The following is a 14,506-nucleotide window of genomic DNA, read 5'->3' as shown; positions in this document are numbered from 1 at the left end:
ACAACACACACACAGGAATATCGCAATCATGGACTAACTAAGGGCTGCATCTCAATAGTGAGACAGGCCTCCTCTCCTACATCTCTATAGCAACACAAGACATGGGACCGCAGGCCCCTTGGCCGGCCTTCACCCTTCCTTCCCAGCTCTCCTTTCAGATGAGTGCAGGGATGTTTAGGAGACGAGATGAGGCTGGTAGGAGACAATTGAGACGCAGCCTGGATCTCCTGGGTGCACCCTGTATCTACAGAGCTGCTCACTTGTAACTAGGCCTGCTTCCAAACACTCTTTGATGTTTCCCTGAGGGAACAGTCTTCACAATCATCACAAACAATTAAAAGACAGCCGTGGAAAATAAGGAGGGGGTACCCTCTCTCTACCCTGGAACTCCCTCTGACTCCAGAGACTAGTTATGAATAACGTTCAGTATAAACACTGTCGCCCTGTAACCGTTAGCATCAGGAAGTAAGACCTGGGAGCTCTTTTATAAAACGGAATAACGGAATACATGTCATCATCATGAAAAATGTAACGTCAAGGAGAGCATGGTGGAGATCCTGACCAGTTCTATCTAAATATAGACAGCTCTCAGGGAACCTACAGGATATGGAAAAAGAGAGAGAGAGAGAGAGAGAGAGAGAGAGAGAGAGAGAGAGAGAGAGAGAGAGAGAGAGAGAGAGAGAGAGAGAGAGAGAGAGAGAGAGAGAGAGAGAGAGAGAGAGAGAGAGAGAGAGAGAGAGAGAGAGAGAGAGAGAGAGAGAGATGAAACTGTGTATTCTGGAACATTCCATTCCATTCTTGGGAAAAGATTGTTTGAAGTCTGTCGCCCAGGGGTGCTTGTGTATGATGTTCTTTAGGTTTATATAATCATCTTAGACTGAACTGTGTCTGTATCTCAATACTATGGTCAGGTTATAAAATCTATGACCATGTTATCTAAAGATCCTCTTCTCTCTTCAGAAGTTACCGTGAGAACCATGGAACTACAGCCTGTGCCCCTTCGATAAGGCAATCATTCCGTCCAATCATGTTCTCTGACCACACAGTCCACACACAGTAGGTATTCTACAAGGAGGGCTACACTTGAACAGAAACGTGATACGAGTGCCTGTATTGTGTTGACCAACCCAGGATATTTTGAGTGGGGGAGGGGGGGCGGGGCGGTGGGGGGACTGGGGAGCACTACTCTCTCTATCTTACTCTCGCCCATAATCACTTGCTCACAAACTAACTAAGCTAAAGGACACTAACCAAAGGTCTCATCCCTTCCTGTCCATGGGGGGGAGGGGGGGGGGGCACAGAGAGATGGATAGGAACAGAGGATGGGAGAATAAGGGGTGTTGGGGTGTTGAGTTGGGGGTTAGAGGATGGGGGGTAGAGGATGGGGGGTTAAAGGTTCAGGATGACTCAGATGCCTTGCGAGGCACACTGCTGTCTAAAATAGCACAATGGACGGTGTGTGTGAGTGTGTAAAGGTCGATGCAGGGTACTAAAGTCCACCTGTCTCTCTCTACTAGCATAGTGACATAACAGACACTATGTCTCCTAGTTAGAGCTCTAGTACAATAGGAGTATGGTTAGTTAAGGATGTTATATCACAGAGTCAGATAGGTTACATGGGTAATACAGAGTAAGATACTGTCGTTGCTTTCGACTAATGCTAATCACTCAAAGTGGTTAAGTGCTATTAAGTTAATTACAGGGAAGAGGATATCCTTGACTTTCATGTGCTCTTTAGATAAAATATCCTTCCCTGCTTCTACTGTACAGCTAGGATAAACATTGTTGGGTGAAGTTCTATATATAGTCTTACTGTGAGTACCGAAATATATGAGGCATGAATAAATATTTGGGTCAAGTTTGTTCCACAGGCAGGGTATGTCTGTTCAATAATGTACGAGTCTATCCTGTTGGATGTTCTCCACGACTGCATCATAGATGGGGGAGTCTCCTCCTATACACCCAGTAGTGAGTGTGTGCCTGACCACACCCTGACCACAGGTGGGTAAGTGTGTGCAGATCAACAGTGTGTGTGTGCGTGTATGTGTATATCTGCATGTGTGTGTGTGTGTGAGAGAGAGCGTGTGCAGCATGTGTGCAGCATGTGTGTAGCAACAGTGGCACACAGACTGCAAGCTACAGCCTCTATTCATGTGTCAGTCCATGTAGCAGTAAATCTGGGAGATTATTCAGATTAAATCATAATGCTCAAGATTATTAATATCACAGCAACAACAAAAACATCAATGGGGGCGAGTCATACTCTTGTCACACAGATATCATAGACAATAAAATAAATAATCATAGACAATGTTCTACAAAATGGAATACAATATAGGCTAGCTATTAAAAAAAAATCTTCATTTAATTAGACTAATGTTCTTATAGATGTAGGCCTGATTAAACTGAACTGGTGCTAAGCAACAGATTTTGGATTGTTTTCAAGAAGAACTAAGGTCATCTCGAGTCTGTAGTCGAAAGCTGTAGTCATGACATGACGCGGTCAAATAAGTCTAGTCTAGTAAGTGAACTATTTGGAGTTCTAAACTGACAACGTTTGAGTAGGAAATGTGAGCAAACGTTAGTTCCTTTGAATTTGTGTTTAATACTTTAGCTTACCTGGCTGTTCTCTCAGAGACATCACCGACACGATATAGTGCGCTATGTCAAAATACGGAAACATTGACAGACCCGCCAAACCATGGGACAGTTCGTCCAAATTCAGAAGCCCAAACAAATCCATACTTCTTTGCACTGCAACCCCCAATATAGAGGCTTCTATCTTTTTAAATCCTAGGTGTGGAAGTCACGGCAGCCGTCCAATTCTGAGCATCAGTGAAGTCAGCAGTCGATCCGTTGTACCGTGCAGTTTCTTTTGGACGCTCCCCGGCAGCCAGCTGTGTTTCTCTATAGAGTCAAACTGCCCAACACAACAGCTGGTTAGCAGCTCTCACGGGACACACTCCGATCTGTATAGCGCGGGATGGGCATCATCACATTCAACATCAGCTTGACGGCGGAATTCCAGCAACGTCCGCCATTTTTGTGATGAGGTTGAGTTCAACGGGGCTTCCTGATTGGGAATTAGAGTGAGGAGTCGCCAATCAGATCTGTGTGTGTGCCTTGTAAAGGGAAGCTATTGGCCAACAAAATCTCACACACGTGTTTCTGCACACATACACACAAAAGTAACTCACAAACACACATGCTGTAGGCTTATACTTTCTGTACTATCGATTCTGCGTGAGAAAATAAATGTAAGATAAGATCGGATGATTTGAATGAGGAAGCGCTGTCCTACCATCCATGAAGCTGACTTGCTATGAATCGGTTTGTCCGCCAGGTGGGACACTGTATCGCTTATTTATACTATTGCTTGGTTTGTTTTGAGAAGTAGGACAACGTTTTACTTTTTTACCTGCGACCAGCAGTTGTCGGAATTGTGAATTCACTCTTATTTTATTCTTCTGTTGATACCGTACACAAACAATATACGTATATCACTTGACACCTCAAATAAATAAAGTATAAAACTAAAGTATGATTTGCAGTCAGCAAGTGCTTGTTATGACAAGGTATAACCACCAGGAGGCAACGGCAGTCCATACAGTGTGTTGGTCAGAGATGCTGACAGACTAGCAAGGAGGCAGGCATAGCAGTGGGTTATAAATTATACTAAACTATGCTCGATAACCCTGCCCACTCCCTATTCTGCTTTCTTGTCCTCTCTCCCTCCCTTGTTCTCTTCCCCACCCACCCCCCACCCTCTATCTCTCTCTCTCTCTCTCTCTCTCTCTCTCTCCCTCTTTCTCCCTTCATTCATTCTAAAACAGTAAATTATTTCTGTGGTGATGCAGAGCTGTAGAGTTGTAAAGCAGAGCTGATAGAATCCATACACATTTCTCCAGTGTAGACACACACGCACACACACACATACACACACACACACACACATAGTTTGCCGGAGGGCCTCTTCAACCTCAGAAGGTCACATTCTTTTTTTATTCTTCCTGTCGGTTTCACTGTGAACAATTGGCTTTCTTCTGCTACATGAAAGGTGTTGTTGTTTTGTATTGTTGTGATGTTGCCTGTCAATGTTTCAGACTGCAGACAGGATGTGACACGTCATTTTCAGAATGTTGTTTCTACTCTACCGCACACATAATGCTACCTCAGGACATCTTAGGAAATCCTTTCCTCATCCTAAAGTGTCTTTCAGCCTTTGGCCCTTGTGTTATCTTCGGGTCATTCTGACCCATCAGTCATTGTGACCCACCGTCGTATTGCGACAACTTTAGCGCATACAAAAACAAAGTGAAGCATTTTCTTTTAACCGTTGGGCTGTCTCAGACCCCCCACATTGCAAAGGTTAAAAAAATATATTTTTTTATTTGTTTTTGTATTGGGTAAAATTGGGTAAACACAACGATGGTTCGTTATGAACCTTTGGGTCATGTGACCCGAAAGCAGCACAAGGGTTAAACTGCAAAAGCTGTCATCCATTTTAGATGACGTCTAAGTTACTGTGCTGTTTCGAAGCAGACCTAAAGGCTCTCCATCTCCCCATGTCTTTTCATCAAAGCCTCATTAAAACCACTAGACTGACCCTGATGCAGACCCAGACAGTGACCCTCAGTGCTTCGTCTCTGTGTTCCCATCTGAGCCTGTGAAGACGGGATACAGAGACCGTCTGGAACTTGGCTTCCTCAAAATTAATCCTCACATGCAATTTAGGCTGCTTTTATTTATAGCCAACCAACTCAGATTGAGTTATCAGATTGAGAATCGCTGCAAGAGACTCGGACAAAACATGCAAGTACAACTGGCCGAAACTCACAGAGCTCACTTCTGCAATCATGACGTTGATGCTGTTTGTTTGAACTTGACGCTAAATACCCCGCCATCACAACACGCCTGAAATCCACATGAAGGGCCTCTCCTCGTTTTTCAAATGACTCCTTTATGTTTTCCCAGAACATTCTCAGTTTCCCCGGGGCTTCTCAGAAGTGATAGTTCTGTTCCCTCCCAAACACCAGGATGGGGCGAGTTATTGCAGCCTGAGTCCACCACACCATGAAGCCAGGCTTCTGTTGACAGGCCCAGACTGCTCCAAGACCCAACCAGCATGTTTGCTTCTAACATAGTTTCACTACGAAACTAGAGGAAACAAACTCTCCTCAGATTCACTTCCCTGTGACAGCAGAGCAAATATTGCACGTTGTTTACATATAACACACACACACACACACAAAGCTTGGTTGACTCATATACTGTCCCCCAGCCTTTTCAAACCCTAATCCGTACCAGCACCCAGGTCTTAAAACAGCCTGACCTCAAAATGTCCTCCGCCAAACTCCTCTGTGAGGTTAAGAAGACCAAATATGAGCAGAGATGGAAACGGTCAACTGTATGATGACCCAAGATGACCACCACCAACACACCAAGCCAGACTATAAATAGCCCTCCGGTCCCAGCGTGCCTGGCTGAGGGGAATGGAACAGCCTGGCTAAGGGGGCTGAGGGGAATGGAACAGCAGTCACAGGTGTCCTCTTAATCCCTGTTTATATAGAAACACCACAGCTGGAATGATGATGGGGGTGCAGGGATTGGAGGGTTCAGACTCAACTGGACTGGCTCGTGCACACACACACAAGCACACACGCACACGCATACATGCACACACACGCACACACACACACATTGGTTTGGCCATAGGGTGCTGAGCTGTATGTAGCAGTGGAATAGTCTGTTTGGAATAGTGTGTGTGGTGTCTTAGTGCGTGTTGGTGTGCGTGTTGCAGAAGAGGAAGGGACATGTTGGTCACTAGTGAGTCAGCAGCCCCCCTGCCACCCCACCAAGGAATGTGGACATGGGCTTCTGGCTGAGCGACTTCTGGTCCAACTGGAAAACCAGTCGTCTTCCTGTCCTTAACAATCCTTTCCTTGGACACGCATGCACACACTTACTGAACAACACAGACAAGTCTCACACACACACACACACACATACCATACGACACCACGCCTTATTCCGACACCACACCGTGGTTTGTGAGTGTGTCACTGCTTTCTCCTCCACCCCCATCTTGCTGAGGATCCCCATCACCCCCCAAGTCAGCGACGCAGGCGCTAACGTCAGATTTGGCTAATTACAAGCTGGACTAGATTGCAACCACTGCTCCCCAGTAAAAGATTACACACACAATGATAGATGCAGAACAAGTCCTGTCGCCAGCTAACCACTGGCTCCCCAACTGCTGTTATTATCCTCTTCAGATTCCCTTCTCCTCCCGGCTCAACGTCTATAATGGAAAAAGTTATAAAGTAAATGTTCGGCAAAGACTGTGGCTGGGGAGCTGGGGAGTTCTTTGGAAGCAGTTGGTGGAACGTCTTAGCGGGAAAACACCTAAGTTCTCCGATTGTTCTGGAATGGTTTGTGTGAAGTGCTATAGGAGGTGTTTCCCACTTCCTCCTCCGGATGCAGGCGTTGGGTCCGGCCGGAACTGTGGAAGAACCAGGAGACCTGGGAACGTTGATGGGTTCCTGTGGGGCCCGGTGTGTGTGTGGGTCTGTCTGTGTCCTCACTGACCCTGCTTTACTCATGGGGACTGACAGGGTGGGAGGATGACAGAGGAGGTTCTTATTGGCCCAGAGTAAAATATCAGGGTGTGTGTGTCGCGGAGGTGGGGGGGAGGGAGTCAAAGTTTAAACACACTGAAACAGCAGAGGGGTCATGCCTGTTGTGATCCCTAACCCTGACCCCTACCATGACCTCTAGTTCGTGGGTCATTAGAAAGAGAAGGTGAGTCTCTACATTCCATTCTGTTTTCAGGGCGTGTTGAGGAGGGGAGGGGGGTGGCAGGGGAGGGGATCGTGGAGGGAGGACCGGGGACAAGGGGAGCCGCAGAGAGCCTCTCTCAGAACATGTCTGGACATGTCAGCCGCCCTTCTCGGCAAACACAGTGGTGCGGCTCCTTTGATGCTGTTACAACTTCACCCTCTTGTTGTGACAGCCTCCACCCACAGGAGGCTCCACCCACAGGAGGCTGTGGTTGACTTGTTCATCCTGATGCTTGATCTCCACCAGCTCTCATAGATGCTACACTACGACAAGTTGGTTTTAAGTTGAGGCCGAAATCCAAATCCTCACAGACAGCCGTCTCCCCCAGCGGACCCTCTGATCAACTGTGTGTGTGTGTGTGTGTGAATTTGTACCACTTGTGATGGGTTGAAAGGAATCGGCTTGAAGGCGGGATCGCTTTGAGGGTCAGATGAACTCACTGTGTGTGTGTTTGTGTGTGTGTGTGTGTGTGTTTGTGTGTGCGTTCCAGATAAACCCAGTGTGCAAGCTCCTGAGAGAGACCAGGGCCTCAGGCAATACTGAAGAGAGGAACATTCTTTACGCTTCCTAAGGATTTGTGTTTCCACTTTCTTTCATTCATTCATTCTTTCTTTCAGTAATTCTCCCTCCCCTCATTCTTTCTCATTTCCATCTGTCTTGTTTTCAATCACTGCTCCTTCAGCGATGGTTTCGGTTCTGGACCAAACCAGTCCAGTAGTTCTCAGCTTTCTTTTCTCTCCTCCAGCCACCATCTTCATTCAGCTCCAGGAAAGACAGGACGGGTCAGCGGAACCATCCGGATCTCACGCGAGCTCGCCAGGGATTATTCGGCCTCTCTCTCGGATCCTGGCTGAGGGGGTTTCCATGGTGCTCCCCCACTCGCCCCACGAACAGAGAGTAAGGCACGCTGGGAAGAAAACTGTTTTTTTTTGTGTGTTCTCTGAAAATACACTGAGCTTTACTCCACGGCCACATGCCAATGAGCTGCACTCCCTGCATAACTTGCTGTGGAAGACCAGGATTGGCCTTCTGCAGGACAGGAGGGCACAGTATACGACCAACGTTAATAAGAACTTTCAATTTGACATTGAAATGAATTGCAACGTTTCTGTCCTATTCTGTCATCTATTGATTCATTGATGCATTCATCGTTGTCTCTCTCTATCTCTCTCTCTCTCTCTCTCTCTCTATTACATCGTTTTTAAGGTTTGCATAGTCAGGTTTACAGAACAATTTGTAATCCAAGATCTGTTCATAACTGTGCCAGTAGTGTGGGTGTGTGTGTGTGTGTGTGTTTGGACTCACATTAGCAGGTGTCACACAGGGCAGGAATGTTGATACTGTCTCTTTGTGTTTGATGCTAATCACTCCTGTTTACAACCCACTTTCACTGTGTGTGTGTGTGCCCTGCTTAGGAACGTCAACCATACAAAGAACTCCTTAGTGCCCCCCAGCACAAACACACACAATCTCTAAACCTTTATCTGTCCAGACATTTACCTGCAGACAGACCCAGGGTGAGGGTTTATTAGGACCAGTGTCTCCTAGTGAAATTCTCAAGGCTGTTTCCCACGCTGGGAACATGCTATGTGTGTGTGTGTGTGTGTGTGTGTCAGACCGGCCCCATGAGGGTTACCTTCCTCCTCCATACTCTGCATTCCCCCCTGACACGTCCAGACATGTCTGAACAACAGGTCTAAACACACTTTCTCACGAGGTGTGAGTGCTTCTGTGTGCGTGTGTGTGTGTGTATTTCTCTTCAATGCAATATAGTTGTTCACAGAAAACTGCTACACTGTAGCACAGGAACTGTACATCTTTTTCAGAAAGCAGCTGGTAAACATACACAACCAGTAACACACACACACATAAAAGCTTATATTAGCTGCATGACGGATAGATGTCAGGCATGGTTTAGTCTTGGCAGGTTTCTTTGCAGTGCAGCAACAGACAAGCAGCAGACTATCTTGGTAATCCCCTTATTATTACTGATGCACCCAAATAAACACTGGGGTGACATGTCTGTGCCTCTGAAGGCTCCACTCTTGATCTTATCAGCCTGCCATTCCCAGACAGAAGCTACTTGCATGGACCAAAGCACATCCTCTCCAAGGTCTATTTCTGCTCTGTGTGTGTGTGTGTGTGTGTGTGTGTGTGTGTGTGTGTGTGTGTCTCTGTGTGTTGTTCCTCAAATCTTACATTCCCCACCAGCACCCTTGATGTAAATCATGGTTTTAAAAGATGAGCATCAGTCTCTCTTTCTTTCTCTCCCTCTCTCATCCTCTCATATCAAAGCATATCGTCAGCAATAATGTGAAATGGAGCCCCAGAGCAGGCCAGACAGGGCCTGGGGGTAGAGTAGATAAGGAAGGTCCCGCAGCTGACAGTAGGCCAGGCAGAGAGGCCAGCGTACGTGGCCTGGATGGTTACTGGAGCCGAGGCAGCGATGATTTATGCCCTGCAGGTGGGTGCAGCTCTGGGCTCGAGAAACTAATAGATCCCCAACTGCAGGGTGACATCCCTCCTTCTCTACACACACACTCACACACACACACACATACACACACATACACACACAGTTAACTATCCTGCCAAGACTGTAAAGCTGTGAAAGATTGAGACAAATGCTCTTCTCTCTGGGTCTGAACTGGCACACTTAATGTCACTGTAAACAGAGCGTGGAGCTTCCTGTACCGTTAGGAACATTAAACATTCATTAGAGACCATCCCTAAAGGAACATTAACTTGACTGAGTAGCTAAATAACATGATCTGTTTTTAGCAGACTTCACTTCAAATGCAGTCTACTGCTCTACCTGTGTTCTGTTACTGTACATCCCTCCATGGGAGTCAGGAAGGGAGGAGAAGGGGGGGGGGGTAAAGATAGGAGGAAGGGAGGGGGAGAGGGAGGGGGAGGTGAAGATAGGAGGAAGGGAGGGGGAGAGGGAGCGGGAGGGGGGGAAGAGGGCGAGGGAAGGATGGAAAGCAAAGCTGACTCAGCATTCTCCGCGACCCCCCCTCCCCCACACACACACTTTCTTCCAACTTACTCTGTACCTTCAATGCCCTCACCGCCATCTTCTCTGCCCTTAGCCTCTCTATCACCCACCTCTTCCTCCCAATCAAAATGCCCCTCCGTAGGACAATGGACAACGACAGCAGTTGTCAAGGTGACAAGGACGTGTCTCCACATGTCATCGCCTCCTGTCACACACCCGGGGGCGGAGGTCGACGGACGGAACGGTGCTTGCATTGATTACAGACAGGAAGGAAGTGAAGAATGGTCTCCTCAGCTGCTATGAATGACAGGAAGTGATGTGTGGGGTTAACGAGGCAGAGTTCTTTGCTGTTTCTAGGAAGTACTGATGAAGTCCAGTCAGGTGGCCTCACGGGGCTTCTCTCTGCTGCCTGCTGGAAGGTCAGAGAAGGTTCTTAGGTGGAGATATGCGCACGGGGAAAGAGCTTGACCTGTGATGATGATATCTACAGCAGACGCTCAACTGAAAGACCAGCTGATGTTTACTAAGTGGTGCCAACATGGGGAACAGTAAAGAGAGATCTGTTCAATTTTGTTCCTGTCTATTTGATTCGGTTCTGTTTTCTTCGCTGAAACACACTGCAATTACAACCTACTCCACTATTCTGCCTGTGTCTTCTGCCATGTCAGTGGTCGTGTAAAACATGGTGTTCCGACAGCTGTAGATCACATACACACGCATGCACATACACATTGACACACACGCAGAAACACACATGTGAACTTTCTACAATTGGAGGTAAAGGTGAAGGGCAGCCAGCTGCTGAAACAGAGAACGCCCGGTAGTTTTACACACACACACACACACATACATACACACACACACACACACATACACACACACACACACACACACAAAGCCTGACTGGGCATGAACAGAGCTCCTTCTTCCGCCTTCCACTTATCACAAACCTTCTCTCTCATGAATTCCCTCTCCCTTCTCTCTCTCTCTCTCTCTCTCTCTCTCTCTCTCTCTCTCTCTCTCTCTCTCTCTCTCTCTCTCTCTCTCTCCCTGTCTCTCCATCTCCTCTCTCTTTTTCTCTGTCTCTGTATTCCTCTTTCCCCCTCTCGCTCTCTTTTTGTCCTCTCTCCCTTTCTTTGTCTCATTCTCTTATCTTCTTCCAGTCAAAGTCAGAAGCTTTATCTGCCTTAAATTGTCAAAACAAACAGACGAACATACACACACACACACACACACACAAGGGGAGAATGGCATGACAAGCAGAGAGAATAATTGATTGATGATAGTTTTATGAGGCTCCCCTGTACGGGACATATCCCTCAGAGGCACGACTCACAGCTGAACCTCTCAGGTGAGGGAAGGAGGAGAGACAGAGGAACAAATGGAAGAAGAGCAACATTGAAAGACGAGAAGGGAAAAGAGAGACAACACAAAAAAGAAGGGATAGGTAGAGGGAAGGAATACCTAGGTGTGATAGAGAGAGAGAGATTGGGAGAGAGAGGTAGCCTAGAATAGAGAGAGCGCGAGATCAGTGAAATGAGGATTAGGAAGGGTTTCTTGTGATTCTGTGGAATGTTCTGTTGTTCTCTCTCTAACCAGGCACCAACTCCAACTTCAATCTTCCAGTTCACGTAACTAAAATCAAAGGTTTTGCATCTTTAAATGTCAGAGGAGATGCATCACTTGACCGAGGGTTGTGTGTCACACTGGCCCAGGTCGAAGTGTGATGATGTGATGAGACTTCCGGTGACATAACACCAGCTGTGAGGTCTGACGTAGACGCCACAGATGTTACCTTCTCAGAGCAGGTAGGCATGTAGCCTGAAGAATGTGTGTGTGTGTATGTGTGTGTGTGTGTGTGTGTGTGTGTGTGTGTGTGTGTGTGTGTGTGTGTGTGTGTGTGTGTGTGTGTGTGTGTGGATGGGTAGGGGGAGTCGGGGGTAGCTTTTACCCCAGCCTGGTCTGATCTAGCTCTCAAGAGAACATTCCGATCATAGCTGGATCCTGCTTGTATCAGGACCAGGACCACAACTAGAACAAAGACCTTCACCAGGACACACACACACGCAGGCTTACGTGCATCATAGTTTTGGTTTAGTTTCTATGTCAGGGCTCAGTATAGTATTTGCTATGTAGGTGAGTCATGTGTGTAAAAGGAAAGCAAGGCGATAATTATCAAACTGTTATTGTTCTGTTGCCATGCCAACGACAACAACTGACGGATAACAAAACCTTTCAGATTGGTGGGACCGGAACCTAGCTTTGCTTTCTGACTGGTTGGGCAACCAAGAGACTCCAATAGGGATCAGTGATGATCCCTGACCGAGGGTCAGGGATCCATGCTGAAAACAGGAAGCGAGCCTGATTAGCTGGAGGTCAGAAGGTTGAGAGAGAATGAGAGAAAAGCGACTAAAGACAGGAAGAAAGAGAAAGGGTGAGAGATACTCACATCTGTTTCTTAACAGCTGACGTTAAAACTGTGTTCACGATCAAGCCGATATGTTGTGTCTGTTTGATGGTGTGATGAGAGAAGCGGTGTGGGGGCCACATTCCTGGCATGTCCATATCAACCACTTCCTGGTCATGACAGCTGCAGACAGGAAGTAGCCAGGCTACATCACACATTGTATCTGGTTACAGAAACCCAGTGGGAAACGTGGCTCTCTCAGTCTTTGTCCAAAGACTTGACAACAGTCTTATTATAAATCAGTCTGAGAGTTCAAACATCACAACATGTCAGAGAAAGACAGAAAGAAAAACAAGAAAAGAACAAACGAATAAACAAACAAACCAACAAAGCTACCAGAGGATCCTGAATTCCAGCTGTCTGAGGTTCTGTCACTGGGGAACGCTGGGGAACGCTGGGGAACGCTGGGGAACGCTGAGGAACGCTGGGGAACGCTGGGGAACGCTGGGGAACGCTGGGGAACGCTGGGGAACGTAGGAACAGGAACGACAGACAGTGACAAGACTCTCGCCTGATCCTTTCCTGTTCCTCGGGACTCTTTAGAGATACTATCAGATCTGTGTGAGAGGATATCAGCCGCTTTGGAGAACACTGCTGTAAATAAATTCACTGACTGCAGCTTTAAGGACTTCACTTTTAGCTTGTGATTTGGACCTCTGTTGATTCACCCAGACAGTTCTTGAATCGGCCAACATTAACTTTAAAAGAGTGAGCTGTAAATATCGTTGACGGCGGCTTAAACAATATGAGCTGGGCCTGCGCTGGTGTCTGCTGCTGTAGCTCTGATGGAGGGGATGAAATTCAGAGACTGAGGGAGAGAAGAGAGGGGGGAGTGAAGGAGGGAGGGAGAGTTGGAGAACGTTGGAGAGGGATGGAAAGGGAGAGAAAAATAGATGAACAGAGTGGGGGGAGACAGACACAAACACCTCAACACACTGTAAAGCAGGCCCCGACAACTCATCCAGAGCATCACTGTAAAGCAGGCCCTGACAGCTCATCCAGAGCATCACTGTAAAGCAGGCCCCGACAACTCATCCAGAGCATGACTGTAAGCTCACTCCCTGCAGCAGTGCTTGGTGTTGCAAGAAACACACACAGGCCTATTGTCTGCATATCACAGCAGCGTTTACAATGCAGACCCACAATGCAGACAAAGATCAAGTCATCTCATGTGTTCCTCTCAGAAACAGCATACCTTTGTTTCATTTCATGTAAAATTAGACACAAGAGGAATATTCCTTGTATGTCTATCAGGTCCAATCATGCTTTGTGTGACAATAGCTAGGTAGGTGGAAATGTGCACATTCCTGCAAAGAGCTATATTTAGAGATTTGACCTTTACTCAACCTGTGATTACAAATGTTTCCTGTTTTTAGATGGAATGTCAAGAGCATGGGAGAGAGAGAGAGAGAGAGAGAGAGAGAGAGAGAGAGAGAGAGAGAGAGAGAGAGAGAGAGAGAGAGAGAGAGAGAGAGAGAGACAGAGACAGAGAGACAGAGAGAGAACGAGTGTGTTTGGCAGGTTATCTCTGCTAAAATCTCTAAGACAGATAAACCAATAACAGCGTTGATCAGATAACCGCCGGTGAGTTTGTTGATATAAACAACAGACACGTCTGTGTTCCATGATCACTATGTGAGGTTTGCGCAATAGAATTAACACTGTAATCTCTCCATCTATATTTCTGTCTTTGTACAGCTGTATCCCCCTCCTCTCTCTCCCTGCCTTCCTCCCCTGCCTCCCCCCCTCCTCTCTCTCCCTGCCTTCCTCCCCTGCCTCCCCCCCTCCTCTCTCTCCCTGCCTTCCTCCCCTGCCTCCCCCCTCCTCTCTCTCCCTGCCTTCCTCCCCTGCCTCCCCCCTCCTCCTCTCTCTCCCTGCCTTCCTCCCCTGCCTCCCCCCCTTCTCTCTCTCCCTGCCTTCCTCCCCTGCCTCCCCCCCTCCTCTCTCTCCCTGCCTTCCTCCCCTGCCTCCCCCCCCTCCTCTCTCTCCCTGCCTTCCTCCCCTGCCTCCCCCCCTCCTCTCTCCCTGCCTTCCTCCCCTGCCTCCCCCCCTCCTCTCTCCCTGCCTTCCTCCCCTGCCTCCCCCCCCTCCTCTCTCCCTGCCTTCCTCCCCTGCCTCCCCCCTCCTCCTCTCTCTCCCTGCCTTCCTACCCTGCCTCTCCCCCTCCTCTCTCTCCCTGCCTTCCTCCCCTGCCTCCCCCC

The 14,506-nt window shown here is 47.7% G+C and overlaps 1 protein-coding gene across 1 annotated transcript in view; it reads right to left on the bottom strand.

Moving 5' to 3' along the window:
• The window catches only part of tmem38b (transmembrane protein 38B), an 8,616-nt gene extending 5,570 nt beyond the window's left edge, over positions 1–3,046 (bottom strand). The window contains exon 1 of the mRNA XM_062478246.1: positions 2,620–3,046. Coding sequence (XP_062334230.1) covers positions 2,620–2,743 — 124 coding nt within the window. The 5' untranslated portion in view covers positions 2,744–3,046. The remainder of the gene's footprint in view (positions 1–2,619) is intronic.
• Between the last annotated feature and the right edge of the window lie 11,460 nt (positions 3,047–14,506).

The sequence above is a fragment of the Osmerus eperlanus genome, chromosome 14 (genome assembly GCF_963692335.1).
Source record: "Osmerus eperlanus chromosome 14, fOsmEpe2.1, whole genome shotgun sequence".
NCBI classification, from domain to species: Eukaryota; Metazoa; Chordata; class Actinopteri; order Osmeriformes; family Osmeridae; genus Osmerus; species Osmerus eperlanus.
Note: the sequence above shows the minus strand (reverse complement) of the source record. Positions and strands in the feature narration are given on the sequence as shown.